At 58.2% G+C, this 22,141-nt stretch overlaps 10 protein-coding genes across 10 annotated transcripts; 3 read left to right on the top strand and 7 right to left on the bottom strand.

The window, feature by feature from the left end:
* Window positions 1-424: 424 nt before the first annotated feature.
* On the top strand, window positions 425-1,721 carry ACA1_149230 (uncharacterized protein; the record flags this gene model as incomplete). The annotated part of the gene is made up of 6 exons (XM_004351480.1): window positions 425-494; window positions 585-691; window positions 813-944; window positions 1,060-1,160; window positions 1,297-1,355; window positions 1,480-1,721. 6 exons carry the CDS (start codon window positions 425-427, stop codon window positions 1,719-1,721), a joined length of 711 nt encoding a protein of 236 aa, XP_004351532.1.
* Window positions 1,722-1,826: 105 nt separating this feature from the next.
* ACA1_149220 (Sas10 Cterminal domain containing protein) lies at window positions 1,827-2,400 on the bottom strand (the record flags this gene model as incomplete). Its single annotated transcript, XM_004351479.1, has 2 exons — window positions 1,827-2,109; window positions 2,270-2,400. 2 exons carry the CDS (start codon window positions 2,398-2,400, stop codon window positions 1,827-1,829), a joined length of 414 nt encoding a protein of 137 aa, XP_004351531.1.
* Window positions 2,401-2,833: 433 nt separating this feature from the next.
* Window positions 2,834-6,774, top strand: ACA1_149210 (uncharacterized protein; the record flags this gene model as incomplete). Its single annotated transcript, XM_004351478.1, has 11 exons — window positions 2,834-3,214; window positions 3,327-3,410; window positions 3,558-3,659; window positions 3,749-4,005; window positions 4,156-4,314; window positions 4,396-4,552; window positions 4,672-5,343; window positions 5,453-6,049; window positions 6,084-6,483; window positions 6,585-6,637; window positions 6,676-6,774. 11 exons carry the CDS (start codon window positions 2,834-2,836, stop codon window positions 6,772-6,774), a joined length of 2,961 nt encoding a protein of 986 aa, XP_004351530.1.
* Window positions 6,775-6,951: 177 nt separating this feature from the next.
* ACA1_149200 (PHprotein kinase domain containing protein) lies at window positions 6,952-9,167 on the bottom strand (the record flags this gene model as incomplete). The annotated part of the gene is given in 11 exon segments (XM_004351477.1): window positions 6,952-7,119; window positions 7,209-7,361; window positions 7,444-7,500; window positions 7,631-7,719; window positions 7,806-7,939; window positions 8,042-8,159; window positions 8,231-8,438; window positions 8,538-8,605; window positions 8,677-8,752; window positions 8,767-8,928; window positions 9,024-9,167. 11 exon segments carry the CDS (start codon window positions 9,165-9,167, stop codon window positions 6,952-6,954), a joined length of 1,377 nt encoding a protein of 458 aa, XP_004351529.1.
* A 296-nt stretch (window positions 9,168-9,463) lies between these two features.
* ACA1_149190 (myoinositol monophosphatase 1, putative) lies at window positions 9,464-11,046 on the bottom strand (the record flags this gene model as incomplete). The annotated part of the gene is made up of 7 exons (XM_004351476.1): window positions 9,464-9,591; window positions 9,703-9,851; window positions 9,959-10,043; window positions 10,146-10,210; window positions 10,346-10,431; window positions 10,594-10,673; window positions 10,890-11,046. The coding sequence occupies 7 exons, from the start codon at window positions 11,044-11,046 to the stop codon at window positions 9,464-9,466; spliced, it is 750 nt and encodes a 249-aa protein (XP_004351528.1).
* A 66-nt stretch (window positions 11,047-11,112) lies between these two features.
* Window positions 11,113-12,468, bottom strand: ACA1_149180 (methyltransferase domain containing protein; the record flags this gene model as incomplete). Its single annotated transcript, XM_004351475.1, has 6 exons — window positions 11,113-11,330; window positions 11,436-11,512; window positions 11,633-11,775; window positions 11,870-12,075; window positions 12,174-12,258; window positions 12,337-12,468. The coding sequence occupies 6 exons, from the start codon at window positions 12,466-12,468 to the stop codon at window positions 11,113-11,115; spliced, it is 861 nt and encodes a 286-aa protein (XP_004351527.1).
* A 383-nt stretch (window positions 12,469-12,851) lies between these two features.
* Window positions 12,852-13,748, bottom strand: ACA1_149170 (selT/selW/selH selenoprotein domain containing protein; the record flags this gene model as incomplete). The annotated part of the gene is made up of 3 exons (XM_004351474.1): window positions 12,852-12,928; window positions 13,004-13,150; window positions 13,673-13,748. The coding sequence occupies 3 exons, from the start codon at window positions 13,746-13,748 to the stop codon at window positions 12,852-12,854; spliced, it is 300 nt and encodes a 99-aa protein (XP_004351526.1).
* A 2,165-nt stretch (window positions 13,749-15,913) lies between these two features.
* ACA1_149160 (MYND finger domain containing protein) lies at window positions 15,914-17,695 on the bottom strand (the record flags this gene model as incomplete). The annotated part of the gene is made up of 7 exons (XM_004351473.1): window positions 15,914-16,077; window positions 16,194-16,368; window positions 16,483-16,566; window positions 16,718-16,768; window positions 16,898-17,027; window positions 17,103-17,401; window positions 17,636-17,695. Coding segments are annotated over 7 exons (963 nt in total), but the record flags the coding sequence as incomplete, so codon positions are not given.
* Window positions 17,696-18,877: 1,182 nt separating this feature from the next.
* ACA1_149150 (GATA zinc finger domain containing protein) lies at window positions 18,878-20,055 on the top strand (the record flags this gene model as incomplete). Its single annotated transcript, XM_004351472.1, has 3 exons — window positions 18,878-19,057; window positions 19,329-19,801; window positions 19,872-20,055. 3 exons carry the CDS (start codon window positions 18,878-18,880, stop codon window positions 20,053-20,055), a joined length of 837 nt encoding a protein of 278 aa, XP_004351524.1.
* A 105-nt stretch (window positions 20,056-20,160) lies between these two features.
* Window positions 20,161-21,971, bottom strand: ACA1_149140 (uncharacterized protein; the record flags this gene model as incomplete). Its single annotated transcript, XM_004351471.1, has 7 exons — window positions 20,161-20,201; window positions 20,321-20,818; window positions 20,932-21,058; window positions 21,173-21,258; window positions 21,344-21,492; window positions 21,692-21,816; window positions 21,921-21,971. 7 exons carry the CDS (start codon window positions 21,969-21,971, stop codon window positions 20,161-20,163), a joined length of 1,077 nt encoding a protein of 358 aa, XP_004351523.1.
* Window positions 21,972-22,141: the final 170 nt, after the last annotated feature.

The following is a 22,141-nucleotide window of genomic DNA, read 5'->3' as shown; positions in this document are numbered from 1 at the left end:
CAGAGCGCTAAATTCTCTCTATTTCTTTTGTTTTTACATTTTCAATTCAATTTCATTTTTTGCTTGCAAGACAGTCTGGCAAGAGATGAGTCTGGCTTCTGCTGAGGCTTTGCTGCTTCGGGGCAGCGCGAGTGGATCGCACGCGACTCGGCATAGACAGGCTCTGTCAGCGCCTGTCCCCCACACGCCTGGCCATCATCACCATCATCGCCACCAGCCACCGCCCCCGCCGCCCCCTTCCTTCACCCACGACGAATGGCAGAGCAAGATGGCCAACGCCATCAAGCTCGATAATCGATATCCTCTTTACAACCTCCCATCTTTTCTTCCCCCCCCTCTCTACAAACAATCCTCTACTCCCATCTTCGTGGACTTTGTGTTTTTGTTCCTTAACGTGCCTCGTACGGATCTGAACGAGTTGATCATGAACTTCTTCGTAATCGAGGGCTACAAGGATGCTGCCGCCGTCTTCCAGAAGGAGGCCTCCGTTGACCGTACGCGAGCACTTCTCTCTCTTAGCCCAGCCCCCCCCCACGCCCAAGCAAACCTCACCATCATCATCTTCTTCTTCTTCTACGCTGCAGCCGACATGGACCTGGAGTCCATCACGGGGCGAATGGAGGTGCGCACGTCGGTGCAGAACGGCGACATCCCCGCCGCCATCGAGAAAGTCCAGCAACTCGACGCCGAGGTGCGCGCTCAGCTGGCCGCACGCGTGCATGCATGCGCGTGGTGTAGAGGCGATGGTGGATTGGCCACGATGTGGAAGACGACGGCTGATGATGGCCGTTTGGTTCTCGTGTTGGTTGCAGATTCTGGACGAGAACACGGAGCTGGTGTTCCACCTGAAGCAGCAGCAGCTGATCGAGCTCATCCGCAAGGGCGACGTCGACGCGGCGCTCGAATTCGCGCAGCGAGAACTCTCCTCGCTCGGCCAGGACAACGTACTCGCCACACACACACACACACACACACGCACGCACCGCACACGACACGACGCACGGGTGGAATGCTGTGTGCAACGCTGATGATATGATGTATATGGCGCCTGCTGATTAGCCGCATTTCCTGGGGGAGCTGGAGCGCACCATGGCCCTGCTGGCGTTCGACGTCACCAACACGACCTCGCCGGTCGCCTCCCTCCTCGAAGCGCGACAACGGTGAGTCTTTCCTTCTTAGCCCCACCGCACTCCTCCCGCACACACCGCACAGCACAGCACGCACAGCGCACACAGCACCAAACACACACACGACACACACATTGACGGCACCTCCGCGGCTGGCCTGGTTGAACAGACTCAAGGTGGCGAGCGAGGTCAATGCCGCCCTCCTCATCAACCAAGGCCAGGAAAAGGGTAAGTTTCCCCCTCGTCGTCGTGTGCCGTGTGTGTCGTGTCGTGTCGTGCGATGTGTGTCGGGTGTAGTGACTCAACATCATTGATGTCGACCGGGCTGTGTGCGCTGATGTGGTGAGAGCAGAGGCCAAGCTGGTGGACCTGCTGCGGATGGTCAAGTGGGCGCAGGACAAGGTGGCGGGACAGGGAGCGACCTTCCCGCACCTCACCAACCTGGCCGACGCCTCCTTCTCGTCTTCTTCCTCCTCCTCCACGTCCTCCTCTTCGTCGTCGTCGGCCACCTCATCTTCGTTGTCCTCCTCCGCCGGCGCTTCCTCCTCGTGGATCAGCTCCTCGGGTTCGCTTCTCTTCAAGCCTTCAAGTTAGACGCACACACCTCGCTCACATGTAAATAAACAAATAAACAAATAAATAATAACAAAGAGATAAAAAGTAGTAGAGAACGAGAAGACCACGTGGCTACGGTTGCGTTCAAGAAGACTTTAGTGAGACGCTCTTGACGACGTTCATGTTGATGCCGCTGGCCTCGCCATCGTAGTGGACCGGGTTCATGCGGTCCTTCACGCCCGGCCTGAGGCCGTTGAGCTTCTTCATGGCCTTGGAGTACTTGTTCTTGAGCTTGACGCGGCTGTTGCGGCACTCCTTCCGGCGTCGCTTGGTCAGACCCTTGTTCTTCTCGATCTGGTAGTTGATCTTACGCTTCTCGCCCTCGGCCACCTTAGGCTCCTGGCGGAATGCTACCTTCGTCTTCGGCCTGATGGCGCGAGTAGCAGAGATGATGAGTAAAGCGCATCGCCATCCATTCAAGATTGCAAATAATTGGCAATCAAAAGCACAGATTTGTCATCGGTTGGGCTCTACGTTGGTAATCGAGGGAAATGGGGAAAATGGCGATTAAATTGAATCGTATGTACTTCTTGTATTGGGCCTTTTTCGTTTGGTTCTTCTGTTGCTTGATCTGCCGGACCTGCTCGTAGAGCGGATCCTCTCGAACCTTGGCCGCCTGACCTCCGCCTCCCCCTCCGTTGCTGTTGCGCTTCGGCATCTTCTCTTGACGATCGTAATTGAATCTCTTGCGATCGGAGCGCGAAAAAGAAAAGAAACGGAAAATATTGCACAACATACCAGACATTCCCATACCACAGAACCCACACCACAAAAAATACGCAACTAAAATCTGTGTAATTCAAGTTTGCCTCTACTCTCACGCTTTCGATTCACCGCCGCAGCAAATCAACTCTTTTTTGCTCCACTCGAGCCCAGGAATTTATATCCATTTCCCTGCGCTCCACGAGACCAATCGCGCCGAGATCAGATCAGATCACATCACCCAACCCAAATCCCCCCTCCTTGCTATTACTTCTACTACATCGATGATGAGCACAGTGGCCACCACCCATTACGATCCTTCATCCTCCTCTTCTTCCTCTTCTTCGTCTCCCGCTACGTCTGCCAGCACCAACGATGCCGCCACATCGATGGAACAACAACAAGAGGTGCGCGTGTACCGGGATTGCGTGCGCGGGGTGCGGCGCGTAGCGGGGCTCAAGCGGCAGCAGCTGGCAGCGGGCGTGGACGTGGGCGTGGCCAGCGGCGCCGGCCTCTCCCTCCTCCTCTCGCCCCGCCACATCGAATTCGCGCTCGTCATCGACGCACGATGCCTGCCGACTCCATCTTCATCTCCATCTGCCTCCACCACCTCTTCGTCTCCATCATCCTCATCCTCATCCTCATCGTCGGACCACGCCAGCGGTGGACCCCGGTGGCTGGGGTTCAGCTACTTCGGCTATCTCGAGAATTTGAAGCGGTGCTTCCGCAAGCCCCACGACGATCTCCTCTCCTACTTCAAAATCATCCACGTACGCGCTCCTCTTCCTATTTTGTATGGTAATTATTACTTATGTATTTATTTGTTTGTTGGTGGGCTGACACCTAACGTGTGTGCGTGTGCGGTTGTGTGCGGTTGTGCAGGAAAACCTGACGACGCAGTTCAGCGACCCCTACGCCTCGCCCCTCCTCTTCGTCGGCGACTCCTACGAGAAGGCGTTTTGGCAGGTACCCTCCTCGTCTCGTCTTGTCTCGCCACGTGTCGTGTCGTGTCATGTGTGCGCACGTGTCCTGTGTCGTGTGTCGTGTGTGTCGTGTGTCATATCAGTGAGTTTTTTGAGCTGATGATGGCAATCGTCATTATTATGGTATCAGATCTCGTCTCCCGAGGCACCGCACAGCGTGGTGGGCTTCATTCCCTTCCGCCCGGTCTCCCTCTTCCACTCCTTCAAGTCCCACCCCATCATCGCCATGGAGGTACCCCCCCCTCTCCCGCCCCCTTCCAACCCCCTCCCAGAACTCACCGCGCGTGTCGTGTCGTTGGTCGTGTGTCGTGTGTCGTGTAGGGCGGCAACTACCCGATCTTCACGATGATATCGGGAATCGATCGGCACCGGCTGCGCGCGGTGTCGCCCGAGCTGGAGGCGCGGTACCAGCAGACTGTACAGACCGCGACGGCCCTCGTGAGCCCCCACAAGCTGTCCCACCTCCAGGTCCACTCCGTCCTCAGCTCCAAGCGCGCCGCCAGCCCCGTCGCCAACGGCAACGCCAACGCCAACGGTCACGGCAACAACAAAAAGAAGTCCTCCGCCGACGGCCGCAAGTACGTGTGTGTGCGGTGTGTGTCGTTTCATGTATGTCGTGTGTGTCGTCGTGTGTGTCGTGTTGTATGCGTGTGTATGCGGTGTGTGTCGTGTCGTGTTGTGTGCGTGTGCGTGTGCTGAAGAGGAGCGTGTGTCGTGTGTGGCGATAGGTATTCGGGGGAGGTGGTGCGTAAGCTGGCGGACGATTTCTACAAGCACTACGCGTCGTCCAAGTCGGAGGACAAGAAGAGCCTCCAGCCGATCCTCGTGTCGGGCCTGGTCCTCGCCCTCGGCTCCATCTCCCGCGAGGTCGAACTCGTCACCCTCAGGTGCGCGTTCCTTCCGACACGGCGCACACACCGCACACGCACTCATCGCACTACCGCACACGCGCGCACACACGCGTGCAGCATGGCGTCGACGGGGAAGACGCACCTGATGCAGGCGGCGCAGATTCTGCCGCCGTTGACCACGGGCGGCAGCGGCGGGGGCAAGGCGCTCAAGGACAACCTCAGCGACGCCGACCGCCTGGCCAAGGAGCTCGACCACTACCAGAAGCGCCTCGAGGTGCGCCGCCGCCCAACATTATTTAGCCACAGCCAATGATATTGCACGCTCGGTTGCACGATCACGATCATTAACACACTTCATTCTTACTTTAATGGTTGGTAAAACTGTGAACGCAGCAATTGAAGCTGTTGCTGGCCCAGGAGCCGCGCATCGCGATCTACAACCCGTTCCTGCCGGCGGCCAGCACCGTGCTCCTGCCCACGCCCGCGCCGTCGTCGGCCGCCGCCGCCTCGTCGCCCGCTCACCACCACCACGCCCACCAGCCGCCCCAGCAGCAGTTTGACATGTCGACACAAACGACGTCGGCGGTGCCCTCCCTGCTGACCGCCTCCCTCCAGCACCCGCGCCAGCAGCTGCCGCCGGCAGCCACGTCAGCGGCCACGTCAGCACGCCACCACCACCAGGCGTCGACAACGATTGAGTTTCCGTCGCCGACACCTGTCGACAACAGCAACAGCAACTGCGCTGCCAACGGCAACGGCGGACGACAGCCGTCGCCCGCGCCGGCCTTCCGCGCACCGTTGACCTATCTGCCGGCCTCGTCGTCAGCGTCGACACCAACGTCGTCGGCCGTGTCGACGTCGCCCTCGCTCTCGCTCCACTCGTCGGCGTCAGGCCAGGGCGTCAGCGTCAGCAACAGCGGAAGCGGCTCGATGACGCCCGTCTCGTCGACGAGCCACCGCCTCGCGACGGCCTCGCGGCCCGTCACCCCCTCGTCCTTCTCGTCGTCGTCGATCAATCCTGCGCGTCCCTTCCTCCGCCTCTCCGCCTCCCAGGACTTCACCCACGTACACACGCCTACACATTCCCTGCACAACTACACGCATTCCACGGATTCCTCATGCGTGTGTCGTGTGTCGCGCGTCGTGTGTCGCGCGTCGTGTGTCGTGTGTGCAGGCGCCGGACATGAGCCTCCTGTACAGACGGCTGATCGAATTGCTTTACGTGGCCCACCCGATTCCCGGCGGCGTCGGCAATTTCGCCCCGTCGGCGCTCTCGTCGCCCTTCGCCCACCAGCACCCGTCGCCCGGCGGCGGCTACGCGGGCCTGCGCGGGTCGTCCACCCCGCCGCCCTCCCTGGGCGCCTCGTCGGCCTCGCTCCCCGTGCGCCGCTTCTTCGCCCCATCGGCCGCCCCGGCCAACACCCCGCTCTCCCTCTCTCGCACCTCGTCCGGCTTCATTCGCCGCTCGGCCTCCCCCTCCACCGTCACCTTCCTTCAACCATCATCATCATCGTCATCATCGTCGTCGTCGTCGTCGTCGTCGTCGTGGAAGCGATTCCCGCGAGCGACGACGTCGATCCCATCGACCATCGCTTTCCCGGCGCCGGCGCCGGCCGTCGACTACGCCGACTTCGTCACCCCCGAGCAGCTGCTCGCCGCCAACGGCAACGGCGGCGCGGGCGCACAGAGGCAGGGCGACGTCGAACTCGCCTCGCACTCGCCCCAGGCGCTTCACCACCGCCACCACCACCGCCAGCCCCAGCCCGCGCCCGTCTCCCCCGCGGGCCGCCGAACCGCCCCTCCAGCACCATCAGCCGCCCCAGCCATTTTCGCACCCGCCCCAGCCCCAGCCCCAGCCTTATCCGCACCCGCACCAGCAGCGCCCCATGGGTCCGCCAATGCCGGTGCAGGCGGCGCCCGCGGTGGTGGCCCAGCCGCAGCCGCTGCCGGAGCACCACCCGCACGCGCCGGCGGCGGGAGCGCCCGCGCGAGTCCTGCGCCTGTCGCAGTCGCACGCGCCGCACCACCCGCGCATGCCCGAGGCCCACTTCGGACCCCACCACCAGCCGCAGCAGCCGCAGCAGCCGGCCCTCCGTGCGAGCAGCGGCGGGCTTGCCCCACCGGCGGCGGCCGAGGCGGTCCACCCGAACGAATCGGCGTCGGACTTTTTGCTTCGCTTGATCGGCGCCAACAAGGACGCCTCCCGTACGTTTCCCCACCGCCGCACACGCCACACACACACACACACACACACAACGCACACACACAGCGTGTGGACTAATGGTGGTGCGGTTTATTTGGTACAGAGGTTGTTGAAGAGGACCAGGCGCGCGTTGCGGAGGCGCCGGCCAAAGGGCCGGTGCTGTTGCCTTTGGAACCGTCGCACATCGACCGCAGCATCCTGGCCTCTTCCGTCGCTGCCGCCTGGCCAAGCACCAGCAGCAGCACCAGCCGCAGGCGCAGCAACAGCACTTTGGCGGCGTCTACGTCCACTGACCATGAACTTTTTTGTTGGTGCTGGTGTGTTTCTCATGTTACAGTTCGCTGTGTCTTGATCCAGATGCAATGGAGGAAATACACTTTCTAAACATCTGCCAATGATCATTGATGATTACACTTGGGATTGAGTAAATAGGACCCAGATTGTGTGGGGTAAAACTTAGGCTTGGGTGATCATTGGTCTGTGGTTGATTGGCTGATGATGGCGGGTGTGGAGATGTAGGTGAAGTCCTGGATGTGGGCCTGGGAGTGGAGGGACTTGCTGAGGCCTGTTGGCGTGTTGGCAGCCGCCGCCTCGGTTGTGAACAGCGGATCTATCATCTCCACCGACGCCTCGTCCTTCTGCTCACCAGCATCCACCATTCAGATACTTAAATTATCAAAAATATAAAATATAAAATCAATTATTTTTAAATATTGTGGGCTCGTACGACGGGCGGGATGTAGGGTGGGGTGACGGCCAGGTCGGCGAGCTTGGCCCAGTCGATGGACGCGAAGAACGGGTGCGCCTTGAGGAGGGCAGGATCGCAGAGCCGCACGGTCGGGTCGCGCTGCAGCAGGCGCCCGATCAGATCGTTCGCATTCTGTGCGCGTGTTGCGTGCGATGAGCGTGGTGCGACTAAGGCCAATACTCCACACACACAACAGAAACCAACACTCGCGTACCTCGCTCAGTTTAGGATTCGGTTGATAGGCCTCCTGGACGATTCGCTCACACATCACCTGCGTGTCAATGCTGTAGAATGGCGGCTGTGCGTGCGCGTGCGCGTGTGCGTGTGCGTGTGCGTGTGCGTGTGCGTGCGTGATGAGCACAAATGGGGGAAATGAGTGGACAACAAGTGGTCAGACGCACAAAGCCGGTGAGCATCTCGTGGATGAGGATGCCGAAGCTCCACCAGTCGACCTCCACGCCGTAGCTCAGCCGCGCCAACATCTCCGGCGCTGGACCCACCAAACGCTCGTGCGCGGGAAAGCCGATCAGTCCACAAACAGAAGACCGCATTTGGGGGGGGGGGCTGAGGGGGTACCGAGGTAGTCGGGGGTGCCGCAGAGGGTGTTGGTGCGGTCGTTCTTGGACACGAAGCCCTCCTTGGAGATGCCAAAGTCGGTCAATCGCACGTGGCCCTCGCCACTGATCAATACGTTCTCCGGTTTCAAGTCCCTATGTTATTAATATATGATTATAAGTGGTGAATATACAAGAAAACTAAAGATACATAAACTATCCTAAGATTTGGCAGTAATGTTGATTGGAATGTAGTACCTGTAGATTACACCCTCTTGGTGGAGGTACTCCAGACTCAACAGGATCTCAGCGGCGTAGAAGCACGCCCGCTCCTCGCTGAACGTCTTGTCCCGTTGCAAGAGATAGAACACCTCGCCTGATTTACATTTATGTCATAACATGTAACGAATATGTTGAAATATATAGAAATATGTATGGGTAGAGTACCGCCGTTGACATAGTCCATGACAAAGTAGACCTTGTCGGAGCTCTGGAAGGTGAAGTGGAGCTTGACGATGAAGGGCGACGACAGGCGGATCATGATGGCCTTCTCGGCCATGGTGTGCGCCAGGCCCTTGCCCTCCAACATGCTGGTCTTGTGCAGCACCTTCATGGCGTAGATCTTCCCCGTCGACTTTAGTCTCACCTGCAACACCTGTTTTGTTTCCGTGGTCACCACGAGATTACATTCCGGTTGGTCAGAACGTTCCAATGCAACGAAAGTAACCAAAACCCAGTAACCCAGCAGCTGGACCTTGCCAAAGTTGCCGCGGCCAATCACGGCCATGGGCTCAAAGTCGTTGACCTTCAATTGGTTGGAGTCTGGCCCGACCTCGGCAACCTGGAGCTGCCCAGGGTTTTCCTCCGACACCAGTGAGCAACTGGGCTGTTACCTAGGAGGATTACGGGCAAAACCTGGGCAGTTGCAATGGGACTGGCCTTGGCGGCGTCGCGGCAGCGGGTGAGGGCCTCGATCCAGGGACCATCAGCTCCTCGCTCTCGGCAACGAAGTGCCAATTGCGATGGGGTGTCTCCAGGGTGAAGCAGTGCTTCTTCTTGTTGTTCTTTTTCTTGGTGTCATTGGCGGTGAGCTGCTGAACGCCGCCCGCCGAACCCATGGGAATGATGCCCTTCAACTCGCCTCCCTGCCGCATGCCAGAAGAACAATCAATACCAATTGGTTTGAAACTCTTTCAAAAATTAGACAAAATAAAATCTTTATGTTTGTTTGGTGGGGCACCTTCTTGGTGTAGTAGGCCAGGGCGTTGTCTCTCAGGATGCACCATCTCTTCTTCCAGGACTTGACCACCGCCCCCTTCTTCACCAGAAACCCTTCCATCTCTGGCAGATTCGCCCCTTTGCTGTCCTTTCGTTGAGTCTCCATGTGTGTTGCTTTCTTGTGCTGTTACAACCTTTTCACTGAGTGAGTTCTGCTGCGCCGTCACAGCCAGCCACCTCTTCGAGTACTTCGTTCGAGTAACTTGCTTTGGCGGAGTTTTCTTCATGTCTCTCTTGCCATGCCACCATGGTCTGGCTCCTTTTTTTCAAGTGTTTCCTTGTAACCCTCCCTCCCACACAACCTGCCATTACAAAATGCACACATTAAAATACATAAAAACTTGTGGCTGCTGCACCAATAAACCGCATTACGTACGTGGGAGGCCCGCTACCAATGGCCAATCAAAAGTCGGGCAGGCTGCCCACGTCCTGGGGGAGGTTGCGGTCACGGATGAACCCCACGATCTTGTCCGCCATCTCCTGGCCATTCGTGGCCATCACGCGCTTGCCCATGATATCCAACTCGCCGCCTGCGTTGCATTGAAGATGAAGCGCGCGTGTCGTGTCATTTGTGCGTGTGCGATGAAGGTGGTATGGTGCGTGCGTGCGTGCCGTGTGCAATTTAGCGGAAAGGTGCGCACCTGTGGGGTCGAGGACGAGCCCGCCGGCCTCGCGCACGATGACCGTGGCAGCCGCGAAGTCCCACGTGCGCACGCCCGTGCACGTGTAGTAGGCCTCCAGGCGGCCCACCGCCACCCCGCACATGTCCAGCGCGCACGAACCATTCGCCCTTCCGACCTCATCTCGTTAGCCCAGACGCGCGTCGTGTCGTGTGCGATCATGCGTGCGTGCGCACAGCGTTGTGTTGTGTACCTGATGGCCTGCACGTTGGAGGACAGCGCCTGGTAGATGGCGGCGGTCTGGAAGTTGAGGTATTCGCGGTATTTGGGAAAGCCGGTCGCCAGCATCGCGCTCTCCAGCTCTCTGATGAGCAACACACACACACACACACACAACACACACACAGTTTCAGTGTGCGTGTAAGCCTCGAGCGCAAAGAAAGACCGGTCAGGCCTGAGCGTACCGGATCTGCGACACACGAATTGGTCGGTCATTAGGAAGGCGCCTTGCCCGCTGATAGCAGTGAACCTAAAAAGCCCCACGCACACACACATGCACAACACACAACACACAACACACAACACACAACACACAACACACACACAACGCAGTCAGGCAAGAACGTCACAGAGGAATGGGAACTGGTGTCGAGATCGGGGGTACATTTCATCGAGAAGAGGAGCGTAGACGACGCCGACGAGAGGCTTCTTGTTCACCACGAGCCCGATGCACACGCAAATGTAGGGAAACTTGTGCACAAAATTGATCGTTCCATCTGCCAATGATGTGAAGTGAAGTGAGCACACGCATTCACCGCACGCACCGCACACGACACGATGATAGAAAGGGATACCGAGAGGGTCGATGATCCAGGTGGGCGTGTCGGTCAGCACGTCGTCAGTGCCATCGACGGCCGTCTCCTCGCCGATGAACCGGTGCGTGGGGAATGCGCCCAGGAGCGCTTCCATGATCACCCGCTCGCACTCCTTGTCTGCGAATGCACGTTGTACGTGCGTGGCGTAAGTCGTAGAGATAGAATGGACCCGCAAGCTCGCAAGACTTGTTTGTTTGCTTTGAGATTTGTGGCGCTACAAGAATTTGTAGAACATGTGATTGATCGATTGATTGAAGAGAGCACTTTGCCACCACTGCGGGTGGTGTACGCCCCCCCCCCACAACAATCTCCAACACGGCCGCAAGATGGTACCGGTCTCGGTCACGACGTCGAGTACTGTCTTGCGCTCGATGTTCTCAGGGCCGTCGGTCTTGCGAAAGGCCGTAGCGATGATGGCACCCGCCTGACGAGCCGCCGCCACCGCCACCTCGCGCCACCGCTCCGCCTCTCCTCCTTCCACGCCCTCCATCTTATTTTATAATCAAATAAATAAATGAAAGCAAAATATTGGTTGTGTGGTTGGCTGATCTACTAGTCAAGATGAAGATGGTTTCTTTTTGAGGGTCCAGAAGGAACAGGTGATGAAGTACTCCTTCTTGTTCGGCCCAACGCTGTCGACCGGTTGATCGTCCCGGCCGTCGCCGGCGCCGCCGGTGTTGAGGGGCACCTGCACGGGGCTGTGGATGGCGTTGTCCATGTCCCACAGCCCGCACTTGTGGAACACCTCCAGCATCCAATCGGGCTCGCCCTTGACTGTTCCGACCACCGACACAAGCACACACGCGCGTGTGTGTGCGGCGCGTGTTTGTCGTCAGCCATCACAACGCAACGCGACACGACACGGCACACGACACGCACTCTTGGGTCCGGACACGACGAGGTAGAGCCCGTCGGGCTTGAGCACCCGGGCGATCTCCTCCAGCATCTGCCAGCAGCTGGGCGGGAGGCGTGGTGGTGGTTAGTAAGACGGTCGTGCGGCACTGTTGCATTGCGTTGTTGGTTGCGATGGATGGCTGCTAGTGCGGTGGTCGGCAATCGCCGCGCGCGCGGGGTACCAGCTGTCGGCTTCGTCGCCGATGCTCAGCATGGCGTCGAGGGTGCCCTTGTCCACCACCGCGTCGAACGACTCCGCGGGGAAGCCCAGCGCGCACGCATCCATCAGGTAGTACGACGCGCCCTCGGGCTTCAGCATCACCACCTTGTCACCACCACCCACCACCGCCACCATACGTCAGCACATGAGCAACCATCACCGTCGTCGTCGTCGTCGTCGTCGTTAGGGGGCAAAGTACGGAGCCGTCGATGGTGAGAGGGATCCCGGCGGCACCGGCGGGCTCGGGGGCGGCGCTCTGGCCGCCGCCCTTTCGCTTGCCGCGCCCGCGGCCGTGAGAGGGCTTCTTGTTGGTTGCGGGCCGCTGCTGCGAGGCGCTCAGTGCCTGCATCTGTTCGATGGCTGGCGCACAGGTGTCGATCGACACCACGTGGCGTGCGAGATTGCCTGCCGTGTATGTGAGTATGTGCGTGTGCGGTTCGCACGTTTGTGTTGAGTCTTGTCGTGTGAGCACGCGTGCATGAAAGCCAAGGCTTGAAGTGTACAGTTGATAAGGTCGTGGGCGAGGGTGGAGGTGCCGCAGCCCACCTGCAGCACCATAGAATCGGCCGACAGGAAGCGCTCGTAGCACTGCGCACGAGGAGAGGATGGAGACAGAAAGATTAAATCTCACCCCCGTGCGGAGGTGGATGATGAAGATGCGCGTACCTGGCGAGCGTGCTCGAAGGAGAGGTACCACTCGAACACGTCACCGCTGGCTTCTCCCTCCGGCCCGTAGAAGTGGTCCCAGAAGGCCGGGTCAGATGGAATCAGCTCGCCCGTCTCCCCTCCATCTTCCATCTTGCGATTTATTTTATTTTATATGTTATTATTATTATTATGCACGTTGTCTGCGTTTTGTTGCAAATGATTTATGAATTGATGGTTGTGTAATCAAATGAATTACACGATAAATGAAGGATAAAGAGTGCCGTGATGCAAAGGGGTGAAGTTGCAGAGCAGGGCTCACACTCGTTGAATCGGACGATCAGTCGAAGCCGCCACTCAAGGGAGCTGCTGCGATTGGATGTATACCCTCAGGATTTCAACCCAGGCGTGTGCCTGCTTCGTTGAGACCCTTCATTGACACAGCTTACTCCCCTGAGCGGCAGCATCGACGACCGAAGTTCATCAAGATCGAGTAGAACGCCCATCAAGATGCTCTGCCAATTTGTGGGAGGGCATTACTGCTCCTTCTCACTCGCGAAGGCCGTCTTCAGCTTGGCGACCAGCTTCGCGGGATCAGGGAATCCAGCGCCTCCTGCTCGAGCATTGAGTGTTGGAATTGGGGGGGATTAGTCGCTAACGAAGGAAAAGGCCACTCAACTGATGGTACCGAGCTTGCTCCAGAAGACGACGCCGTCTTCAGAGGAGACCTCAAAGGCCCCAGACCTGGGCTTGCCCTTAGCGTTGCCGAGTACTTCTATTTCGGGGAAGGCGCGCTCGATCGCGGTCGCACAAGCCCGAAACTTGGAACCGTACCCTGTGCGCGAGATGACGGTCAATCCATGAACAAGACGAAAACGCTCTCCAGGGCGTAGCTACCTCAGGCGGTGCAGTATTCGATGTAGATCTTCATGGTGTTGTGGATGTTTTTGCTTTTGTGCGAAGAGCTGGCCTTTTCGCCAAGCAGGGTTTGCACCGCCCTCTTAAAAAACGACAGAAAATTACAACAATGCTGTCTTGGCGCCAAAAACTCAGAAGCCAAACCATAAGTTTCGGTTTGGCTTCTGACAGAGCTAGTGGTTGAGAAGTTGGGAACCAAAGATAACAACAACAATACATGGCACTAAAGAGAAAAACAGATATATCCAAGAACAGGAGATAAAATAAAAGGAAAGAAGGAGATAAAGTAGAGAAAAGGTATGTTGCATGGGACCAGTTTGGCTACCACCAGGCAGATGGATGAAAGGCATGGCCATGCGCAACTGCTGGCCAACAGAGGGGCTGATACAGCGATCGGTTCATCACATAAGGAAGCAAGGGGCGATGGTTTGGTGGAAACCGTGATCTAGACTCGAAGTTTGCTCCACTCCGAGCCAATCGGCCGAGCCGAAACCGTTGCCATGCTCTCCTGTCATCACTCGTCGAATTTGCTCCTCGTGGGAAGGAAATTTCACCAGAGTGTGTGGCGCCGCGTTCGTTGCAAGTGGCCAGTTCGCCTGGTCGGCTACACCGTTGCGGCGGTCTCTTCGGGGTTTGGGTCAGCACCAGCCGCACCATCACCTCTTCTGGTCCTCGTTGCCCAGCGGCCACTTCTCTTCCCACCTGTCATCGTTCTCTGCAGGAGGCCAACGCAACGTCTCTTTTTCCGACTAAGAGCTGGCGTAGAGACAGAACCCAAAACGTTCTTCTTATCTTCTTTCCACCCGAAGTACCAAACCAAAAGTCACTCTTTAGCCTCTGCTGTTGGAAGCTAAAGTTGGATGCATCGTTTCGAGAAGAGAGCGAGAGCGCGAGGCGCGAGCCTAACAAGGGCCAAGGGCCAGGAAGAAGAGGCGAAGAAGGAAAAGAAAGAAATCACAGTTTTCTGCGCGACGACGTCCCAGGTGGCCCTCGGCGGAACGAGTGCGGGGATCGCGTGTCGACACGACCTTGACCATGTCCGCATAGCGCACGCACGCGTTAGCGGGACGCACCACGGCGACCGACAGAACGCGTCCCAGACGACCGATAGAACGCCGCAACTCGGCTCTCTCTGTATCGACCACCGCCGGCGAAGCACAACGCCCACGACACCGATCGGTGCACCGCCGCGCAGCTACGCCACGAACGAGGAGAGAGGGATCATCATCGATAGAACAAAGAAGAGACGACGACGACGACCACGACAACGAAGAGAAGAGGAAATGCAGAGCAGCATTTTTGGGCCGTGCGCACGCAACGCGTCGGGGTTACGAACGATGGCCGCGAGGAGAGAGATCGAGAAGAGAGCGCAGGCACACACGACACACACGGACCGCGTGAACGACGACGACGACGATGATGCATCTTCTCTCTCTCGTTCTCGTTCGCTCGTTCGACTTGCATCAACGCATCTTTCGAGGTCGAGGCCGTCCGCCCGTTCATCCATCCATCCATCTTACGTTGGTTCGTTTGCTCGTTGGCCGTTGCTTGTTGTTGTTGTTTATCGTTGGTTGGTTTTTTGTCCGTCGACGTTGTTTTTGGTTATCGATCTGTTGTCGCGTTTTTGTGTTTGTCGGGTCTTGCGCTTGTTTCTCTTTCGGTGTCGTGTCTGGCGTAGAAGAAGAAGATGAAGAGAAAGAAGAGGAGGAGGAGGAGAAAGATGAGTTCGCATAGGTAGACAGATCAATCGATAGAGCGATATATGCGTATCCTGGCGATAGAGAGAAATCAATATTGCAAGTTCGTGCTCTTTTTAGGCTACGATATATCTTGTTGTTTGGGTATTATCATCATCATCGTCACCACCGTCTCCTCTTCGTTCTTCTTTCTTTTATTTCTTCTTCTTTTGTTATTTGTGTGGTGGTCGTAGGTGGCGTACCTTTTTGCTTTCTCTGTTTCGTTCCTGGATGGATGGATGAACGGGCGGACGGCCACGGCGTCGGTGACCGACGGCGAGCGCGGGATCCGTTGGTGCCCAGTCGAACGAGCGAACGAGAGCGAGAGCGAGAGAGCTGAGAACGCGTCGCGATGGTCCACGTGTGGTGTGTGCTGCTCTCTCTCTCTCTCTTCTCTGCCACGGACGATCCCCCCAAAAATGCTGTTTTGCATTTCCTCTTCCATCCGCCGCCATCGCCGCCATCGTCGTCACGGCCCAAGGTACGTCTCCTCGCTCGTTCTTTTTCCGCGCGACGCCTCCGTCGTGTTGTGTGTGGTGTGTGTGTGTGCGGTGTGTGTGTCTGTGTGTTGTGGGCAGCGCGTACCGGAGCGGCGAAGAGGCGAAGCATGCTGGCGGTCGGCGGTTACAGTGTTGGACTTCAAGAGCGACACACACGCCAATGCCCCGCACGAACACGACGCACACCCAGATCCGTTCCGCAGTGCTTCACCGCCACCATTGTGTTGATCATTGCCGTACCAACACAAAATACACAACACCACTTTCGTTCTCCTATCCTGCACAAGAAGAGCTCGTGAGCGCGCCACAGCAAGAACAACGTTGAAAGAGCGAAAGCGAAGCGTGCACGAAACAAGAGCGAAGGCGAGCGACATCGTACCACCTCATGAGGCGGCCGAAGTGCGAAAAAGCGGTTGGTGGCGCAGTCCCACTGAGGGCGGGGGTCTACTGGCGGCTGGCGGGGCGGCAGTGCGGCTTGTGGGTGCGCCAGTGCTGCTTTTGGTGCTCTCGCGTGCAATAGGCCACCTGCTTGCAGGCTCCGCACACGGGGAAGTCGCCCCGACGCGCTTCCTTCGCCTCGCACAGGCCGCACTTGGCCAACTGCGCGCCTGCTCGTGCGCGGTGTGCCATCACAGATTAACCCACACGACACATGCATGACACACGACACGCGCGCGCACATGACACGCATCACACGACACGCGCACAGCACACGGTTGCTTACCGTGTTCGGCGGAGGCGAGTTCCTCCTCGCGGAGGGCGAGGCTGGCGAAGGAGATGCCGAGCCGATCGAGTTCGTCGGGGACCTTCTGCTTGAGGCCCTGCATGGCATAGCTCGCGTTCTCGAGCAGGTGGGCGTTGTTCTCGTCCATCTCCAGCTTTTCGTACCGCCGCAACACCTGCACCCAACGCGCACACGACGCGACACCACACGACACCACACGACACCACACGACACGACACGTGATAAGACTCGAGGTGCACCAACGACAAAAAGGGGAGAGTGGGCGAACCTCGAGCAGACGAGGGCTTTGGCAGAGGAGGCGCGCGCTCTCCACGGTCTCCACGAAGTTGGCGATCACGGCCAGCGCATTGACCTGGCAATGCAGGAAAAAAAACGAAAGAAAATCCATGAAATAAAGAAGAAAAAAAATAGTTGGGTGAACGGCAACGACAACTTTCTCAACACAAGAAAATTGGGAACGTGGGGCCAGCATTAATCCCGGAAGGGGGGGGTGATGGGCAAACCTGTATCTCGACCACAGTGTCGGCCAGCAACTCCGTCAGCACGTCCGTGAACTGTTACTTTCACACATGGTTGCCAACCACCAGAGAGAGGGGGAAAAAATGGTCAGCAGACAACACAAAGCAACGGCGGGCTGTGCAAGGTGAGGGAATCGCTGATGCATCACCGGTGCGATGCTGTACCCGATACTCGGCGGAGGTGACCATCTTGTGGAGGATCGACGGAATGGACGAGAAGAGGAAGAAGAGGAGGCAGATGTGTCGCAGCATGTAGGCCTCGTCCGATGGGTAGCCCACAGTGGCCGGCTTGCTCCTTCAGAGGGTCAACCCAGGTCAGCGACACACGCAAACGACACACACGACACACACACACAACACGCACACGCACACACCAACGTGTGCTAGGGAGACGTGCTTGCGGATGATGTCGATGAGGACTGGGATGAGCTCGTCAGCGTAGGCCTCCATCCGCTCGCGGCCCTTCTCGCAGAACTGTCGGTCCTCGGGGCTTAGTGCCATCTCGTCTTCTTCGGCGCCGCTGCTTGCCACCTGCGTCGCCGTCTGCCCATCGGCGCCCGAGGCTTCGCTTTCGTTCTTTTCCTTGACCTTGAAGCTCTGCTGGTGCTTGTCGAGCACGTAGAGCGCGCGGCAGCCGTAGCTGATCGTCTGATTGTCACCATTGCACGCCTGGCCATCACCATCACCACCACCACCATCAGTGACAAGTGAGCGCCGGATGAGGGAGGTGGAATGAGCAATCGAAAATCGCAGCAGATGCATCACCCAACTCGCAAATCTCATCATCTCGCGCTATAAGGGTCACACATGGCGCACCCAACACCAACACGCCGACACTACGCCAGGTGCCACGCACAAGGACTTATTAAGGTCAGGTGGGAGTGTCACACTCGCCGCGCTTACCTTGATGCCGGCCACGATGGCCTCGACGCCCTTGGCCGCCGCGATCGCCTTTCTGTTGGCTACGTGGCACACACACACACCACACAACATTGTAGCAAGAGTCGTCAGCATTCAAAGAATGTCACCCACGATATCGGTGATGTGATGAGAAAACCCAAAGCCATCTCGACGACGGAAAGTCGGCTTGCCTGTGCCCGTGTGCGAAAAAAGAGGAAAAGTCATCGACAGGAGGGTGACTAGGGAGGCCGAGAAAGCGGACGCCCAGGGCAACGACCGCCAACGTAACCCAAAAAAGGGCCAGGCCTGCAACCGCTGGGCCACGCATTCGACCAATGCGCAGCGCGATAGTGCCATCGATTGCGTGTCGCGCGTAGTGTGGCGTGCAACCCAAGGGCGACCGTGCGATGGCACCGGCGCTCTGATCTATTCCTGGTCAGGCGAGCTGTAGACCTGCCTATTTGTGGTCAAAACGCAGGGATCTCGTGTGGGAAGCGCGAGGGCTGTCTAGGTGGGTGTCCACTGGCGTCGACACGACGCCAGGGCTTGGCCACGCCGTCGGCATACAGCGTGTGACCGTCGACACTTTCAGACGGCGCACAGCGGTCCCGGCGTGTTCATCCAGTGGCACCGGCGCTTCGGCGCGGCTGTGGCGTCGCTGGCGATAGGCCCGCACCAAACTTAGTGTTGGCTGCGCCCGCAGCGGCAAATAACATGTCTAATTGGAGTGCCCAAAATGGACCCAAAGGCCGGTGGCATTGATCACCCGCGCCCTTCACTTTCCAACAGACACCTGAAGCTGCCGCCCTGTGTTGGGCGCGGTTGTTGTTTGCTGGACACTCTGAGTCCACGTCCGAGAAGAACGAACGAGCACCACCTCGCGCCCGCCACAGCAAAAAGCTGCCAACACATCGCCAACCGCCCCAGTCCGCAGTACCACCACCCACCGACCACAGCAGCACACGACCGCACACACAGCACTCGATAGATCTTTGCGCCTCGCCCACCACTGCACGCACGCACGACACGACACGAACGAACGCCCAAATCTACATCCCTAGTCGAGAAAACCGAACGAGCGCGAGGCAATAACCGGCGACCGATCTAAGTCACGCACCAAAGAAAGGCGCACATCTACCGCTGCGTAGAAAGAACGAACACCCATCCAAAGAACGAACACGCACGAGGCCCGAAGGAGAGAGCGAGATCGTAACACAGACCGCACGTAATACTCGAGTTGAGCACATGCTCTCATCGACACTCTCCTTTCTGTGCAACCCACAGCCCGTCGTGCGACCACCACCACCGCCCCGAGCCGTAGCCTATTCCAGCCACCACCGCGCGCCGCCCTCACCACCGCCGCCAAGCGGCTACCCGTCGCTGGCCTGCTGCGGCCACTGCGGCGGCCACCCGCCCACCTCGCCAGTACGTTTTTCCGCCTTAGGCTTCGTTCTTTGTTTTTCGTTATTTGTCGTGGGTGGACGGTGGTGTTGGTTGTTTTGGCTCAACGCGACGTTGCGTGGGAGGCGCTGGTCAATTTCTGTAATTAAGGACAACTGGGCAGTTCAGCGTGCGATGGTGAGGGTTGATTTGACGATGCATGTTGACTACGTTACGCGGCATCCAAAACATATGAGAATATCTTTCGTATTTTCATTCTCATTTTTGTTTCTGCTTTCTTTCTTGTGGTGTGCAGTATGAAGCGGCCTACTACCATCAGCAGCAATATCACCACCATCACCACGACGAACGTCATGACGAGATGCGCTGGAGACGGCAGCAGGCGGCGGTGGTGGTCGAACAACACCACCATCACCAGCACCACTACGGCACCACCGCCGCGTTCCCGGCGCCACCGGTAATGGTCGCCACCGAGCAGGAGCTGGCCTACATGAACCACATGCAGCGCTCGCTCGCGCTCCTCAAGGAGAGCGTCAAGAAGCTCTCCGTCGGCACCGGAGCCGGGGCCAGCAAGCAGAAGCAACAGCTGTCGGCCGTGGCGGCGCACGCGGCGGTGATCGAGGCCGTGGCCGCGGCGGGCGGAACTCGGGTGCCCGTGGCGACGCTGTTCAAGACCATCCGCAAGCAGCGCGCCCAGCCGCGGTACCACTGCTGCGAGTGCGGCGCCGCCAGCACGACCCAGTGGAGGAACAGCCCCAGCGGGAAGAAGTGCGTTCGCCCAGAAATTTGTGTATTGCGTGTGCGCACACACACTAACATGTGTGCGTGCGTTTGCCAGGATTTGTAATCCGTGTGGCATGCGACTGTGGCGCAGCCGCAAGAGGAAGGAGGGCGCTGCCGTCGGTGAAGAAGAGCAGCAGCAGGAGCCCAAGCAAGAGCAGCAGGATCAGCCCTCGGATGACGAGGAGAAGATCGACGCGTCGAACCGCGGCCGCTCCAACATCTACAATTTGCTGAACTAAATAAAAGATACCGCAATACCATACAAAACCAAAACAATAAAATAATAAATAATTTCGATATTTTTTCGGTGGTTGCAAGGAACATGTTGCCTTTTTTAAAATAGATCATCGCTCTGAGGTGGCGTGTTGCAGGGCCACGGGGATCACTGCAACCACTGACCAGGGTCCGTGTAAATTTGTTGGAAAGAAGTAACATATATAAAAATGGCGCTACCCGAGTGGTCGAATCGAGCCGACATAAAAACAGGCCAACGGGGTCGCGTACCTGTGACAAAGGCCATCGAGGAGAGCAAGCCGACCGCCGCCCGTATCACTTCGACCCGCGCCTTGGTGCGTGCATCGTGTTCGGCCGCCGCAGCGGTGGCGGCATCGATAGGCTGCTGCTGCTGTTGCTGTTGCTCGGCGGCGAGTCGGTTGAGGAGCGCGCAGGTGATGACGCAGCCGCCGGCCTTTATGACGCGCTCGCCCATGTCGCCCGCGTCGACTTCGTTTTCGAAGGAGTCAAGGTTGCTGAGCGCGTAGAGCACGTCGAGCACCATGGCCTTGTTGGTGAACGCCGCCTCGTCGACGCCCGGCAGCGCCGCCGGTCCATCGCTGGTCGTCGTCGATGCCGACGCCGGCTTGGTTGGATTGTCGTCGTCCTTCCGCAGGAGGAGCAGCACGAGGTTCTTCATGGTGTTGGAGTCGGCCACCTTGCGGCGCACCATGGCCCAGCTCTCCTCGCCTCGTCGACACATCTCGCACAGCTTCATGAGCGCCATTCCTGCTCAGCAGTGAATGAGACACTGTCGATCATTGCTGCACACACGACACAGATGGCACACGCGACACACGCACGACACGGTTTGTGAGAGTGGTAAGGATGACACTACGTACCAGCGGAGCCGCGGAGGGACAGGTTGAACTTGGGGTCGTTGAGGAAGGAGAGCAGGAGGTCGAGCGCGCTGGTGCCATTTTCACCCCAAGCGCCTGGCGCGCCCACCGCCAGAAGCGCCCTGAACGTCTATCAACGTCGGGGGAGCCGCACGACACGACACCCACACACGACACACAACGGCTATGAGGAAAAAGTGGTGCACTCGACCTGTTTCGTTAGTCTTGGCTCGCGACTGCGTACCTTGTCGTTGGCGTAGGTGAGTAGAATGTTCGCCACACCGAGCAACACCTTCTGTCTCAGCTCCTCTTCGATGCTCGCGCTGTCGCCTGCGCAGATCAAGTTGAAGTTGACGCACAGGGCCAGGGTCGGCACAGTCAGCCACAGGGCAGGAGAAGGAAAAGGGTGACTGACCTTCGATCTTCATCTGCTGCTGGGCGAGTACGATCAACTTCTCGAGTATGCCGGCCCTGCAGAGGGCTTGAGTGTTGGAGAGGGCCATCTTGTTGAGCGTGTTCAGCGCCAGCGAGCGAAGCGGTGCATCTCGCGGGTCGAGCTGAGACCTGGTGCACGCGAAAGCAATTTGAGCACACGCACGGGAGTACATACACGCTCAGATGCGCATACGCACGCACGCACGCACACGCACACGCACACGCACGCATTACACGCACACGCACACGCACACGCACGCATTGTGTGACCGCACACGCACGCACGCACGCACGCACACGACAAGCGTGAAGTGCGTGGATCTCGTACGAGAAGGAGAGGTGAAAGAGTAGGTCGAGTGCACCGACAGCCGGCTCAAAGAGGCGAGCCTTGGTGCGCGTGTGCCACGCCAAGTTGTCCAGTGCGGACAGGCATCGTTGCCGCTTGCCCAGGTCCTGGTGATGACGTCGATGGCGTGCCATGAGCGCATGAGTGCAAGTAGAGTGCGTTTTGTTGCGTGTTTCGTGCGTGTCGTGCGGTGCGGTCCAGGATGGTATACCTCTTCGCTGCTCTTGACGGTGGCGATGAGGCGGCGCAGTTCCTTTACCATTCTTTTATCGTTGAATCTCTTCCAGTCGCGCGGGAAAACGTCGCTCACTGCGCCACGCAGGCGTAGTGGAAGACAAAAGTGTTAAAAAAGTGCACAGGCATGGGCAGAGCGAATGAAAGCCATCGTGACGCATTTTGCGCGATTTGCAGAGATTTCTTCGAACAATCGGA

Source organism: Acanthamoeba castellanii, assembly GCF_000313135.1.
Source record: "Acanthamoeba castellanii str. Neff unplaced genomic scaffold scf7180000084715, whole genome shotgun sequence".
Lineage (NCBI taxonomy): Eukaryota > Discosea > Longamoebia > Acanthamoebidae > Acanthamoeba > Acanthamoeba castellanii.
Note: the sequence above shows the minus strand (reverse complement) of the source record. Positions and strands in the feature narration are given on the sequence as shown.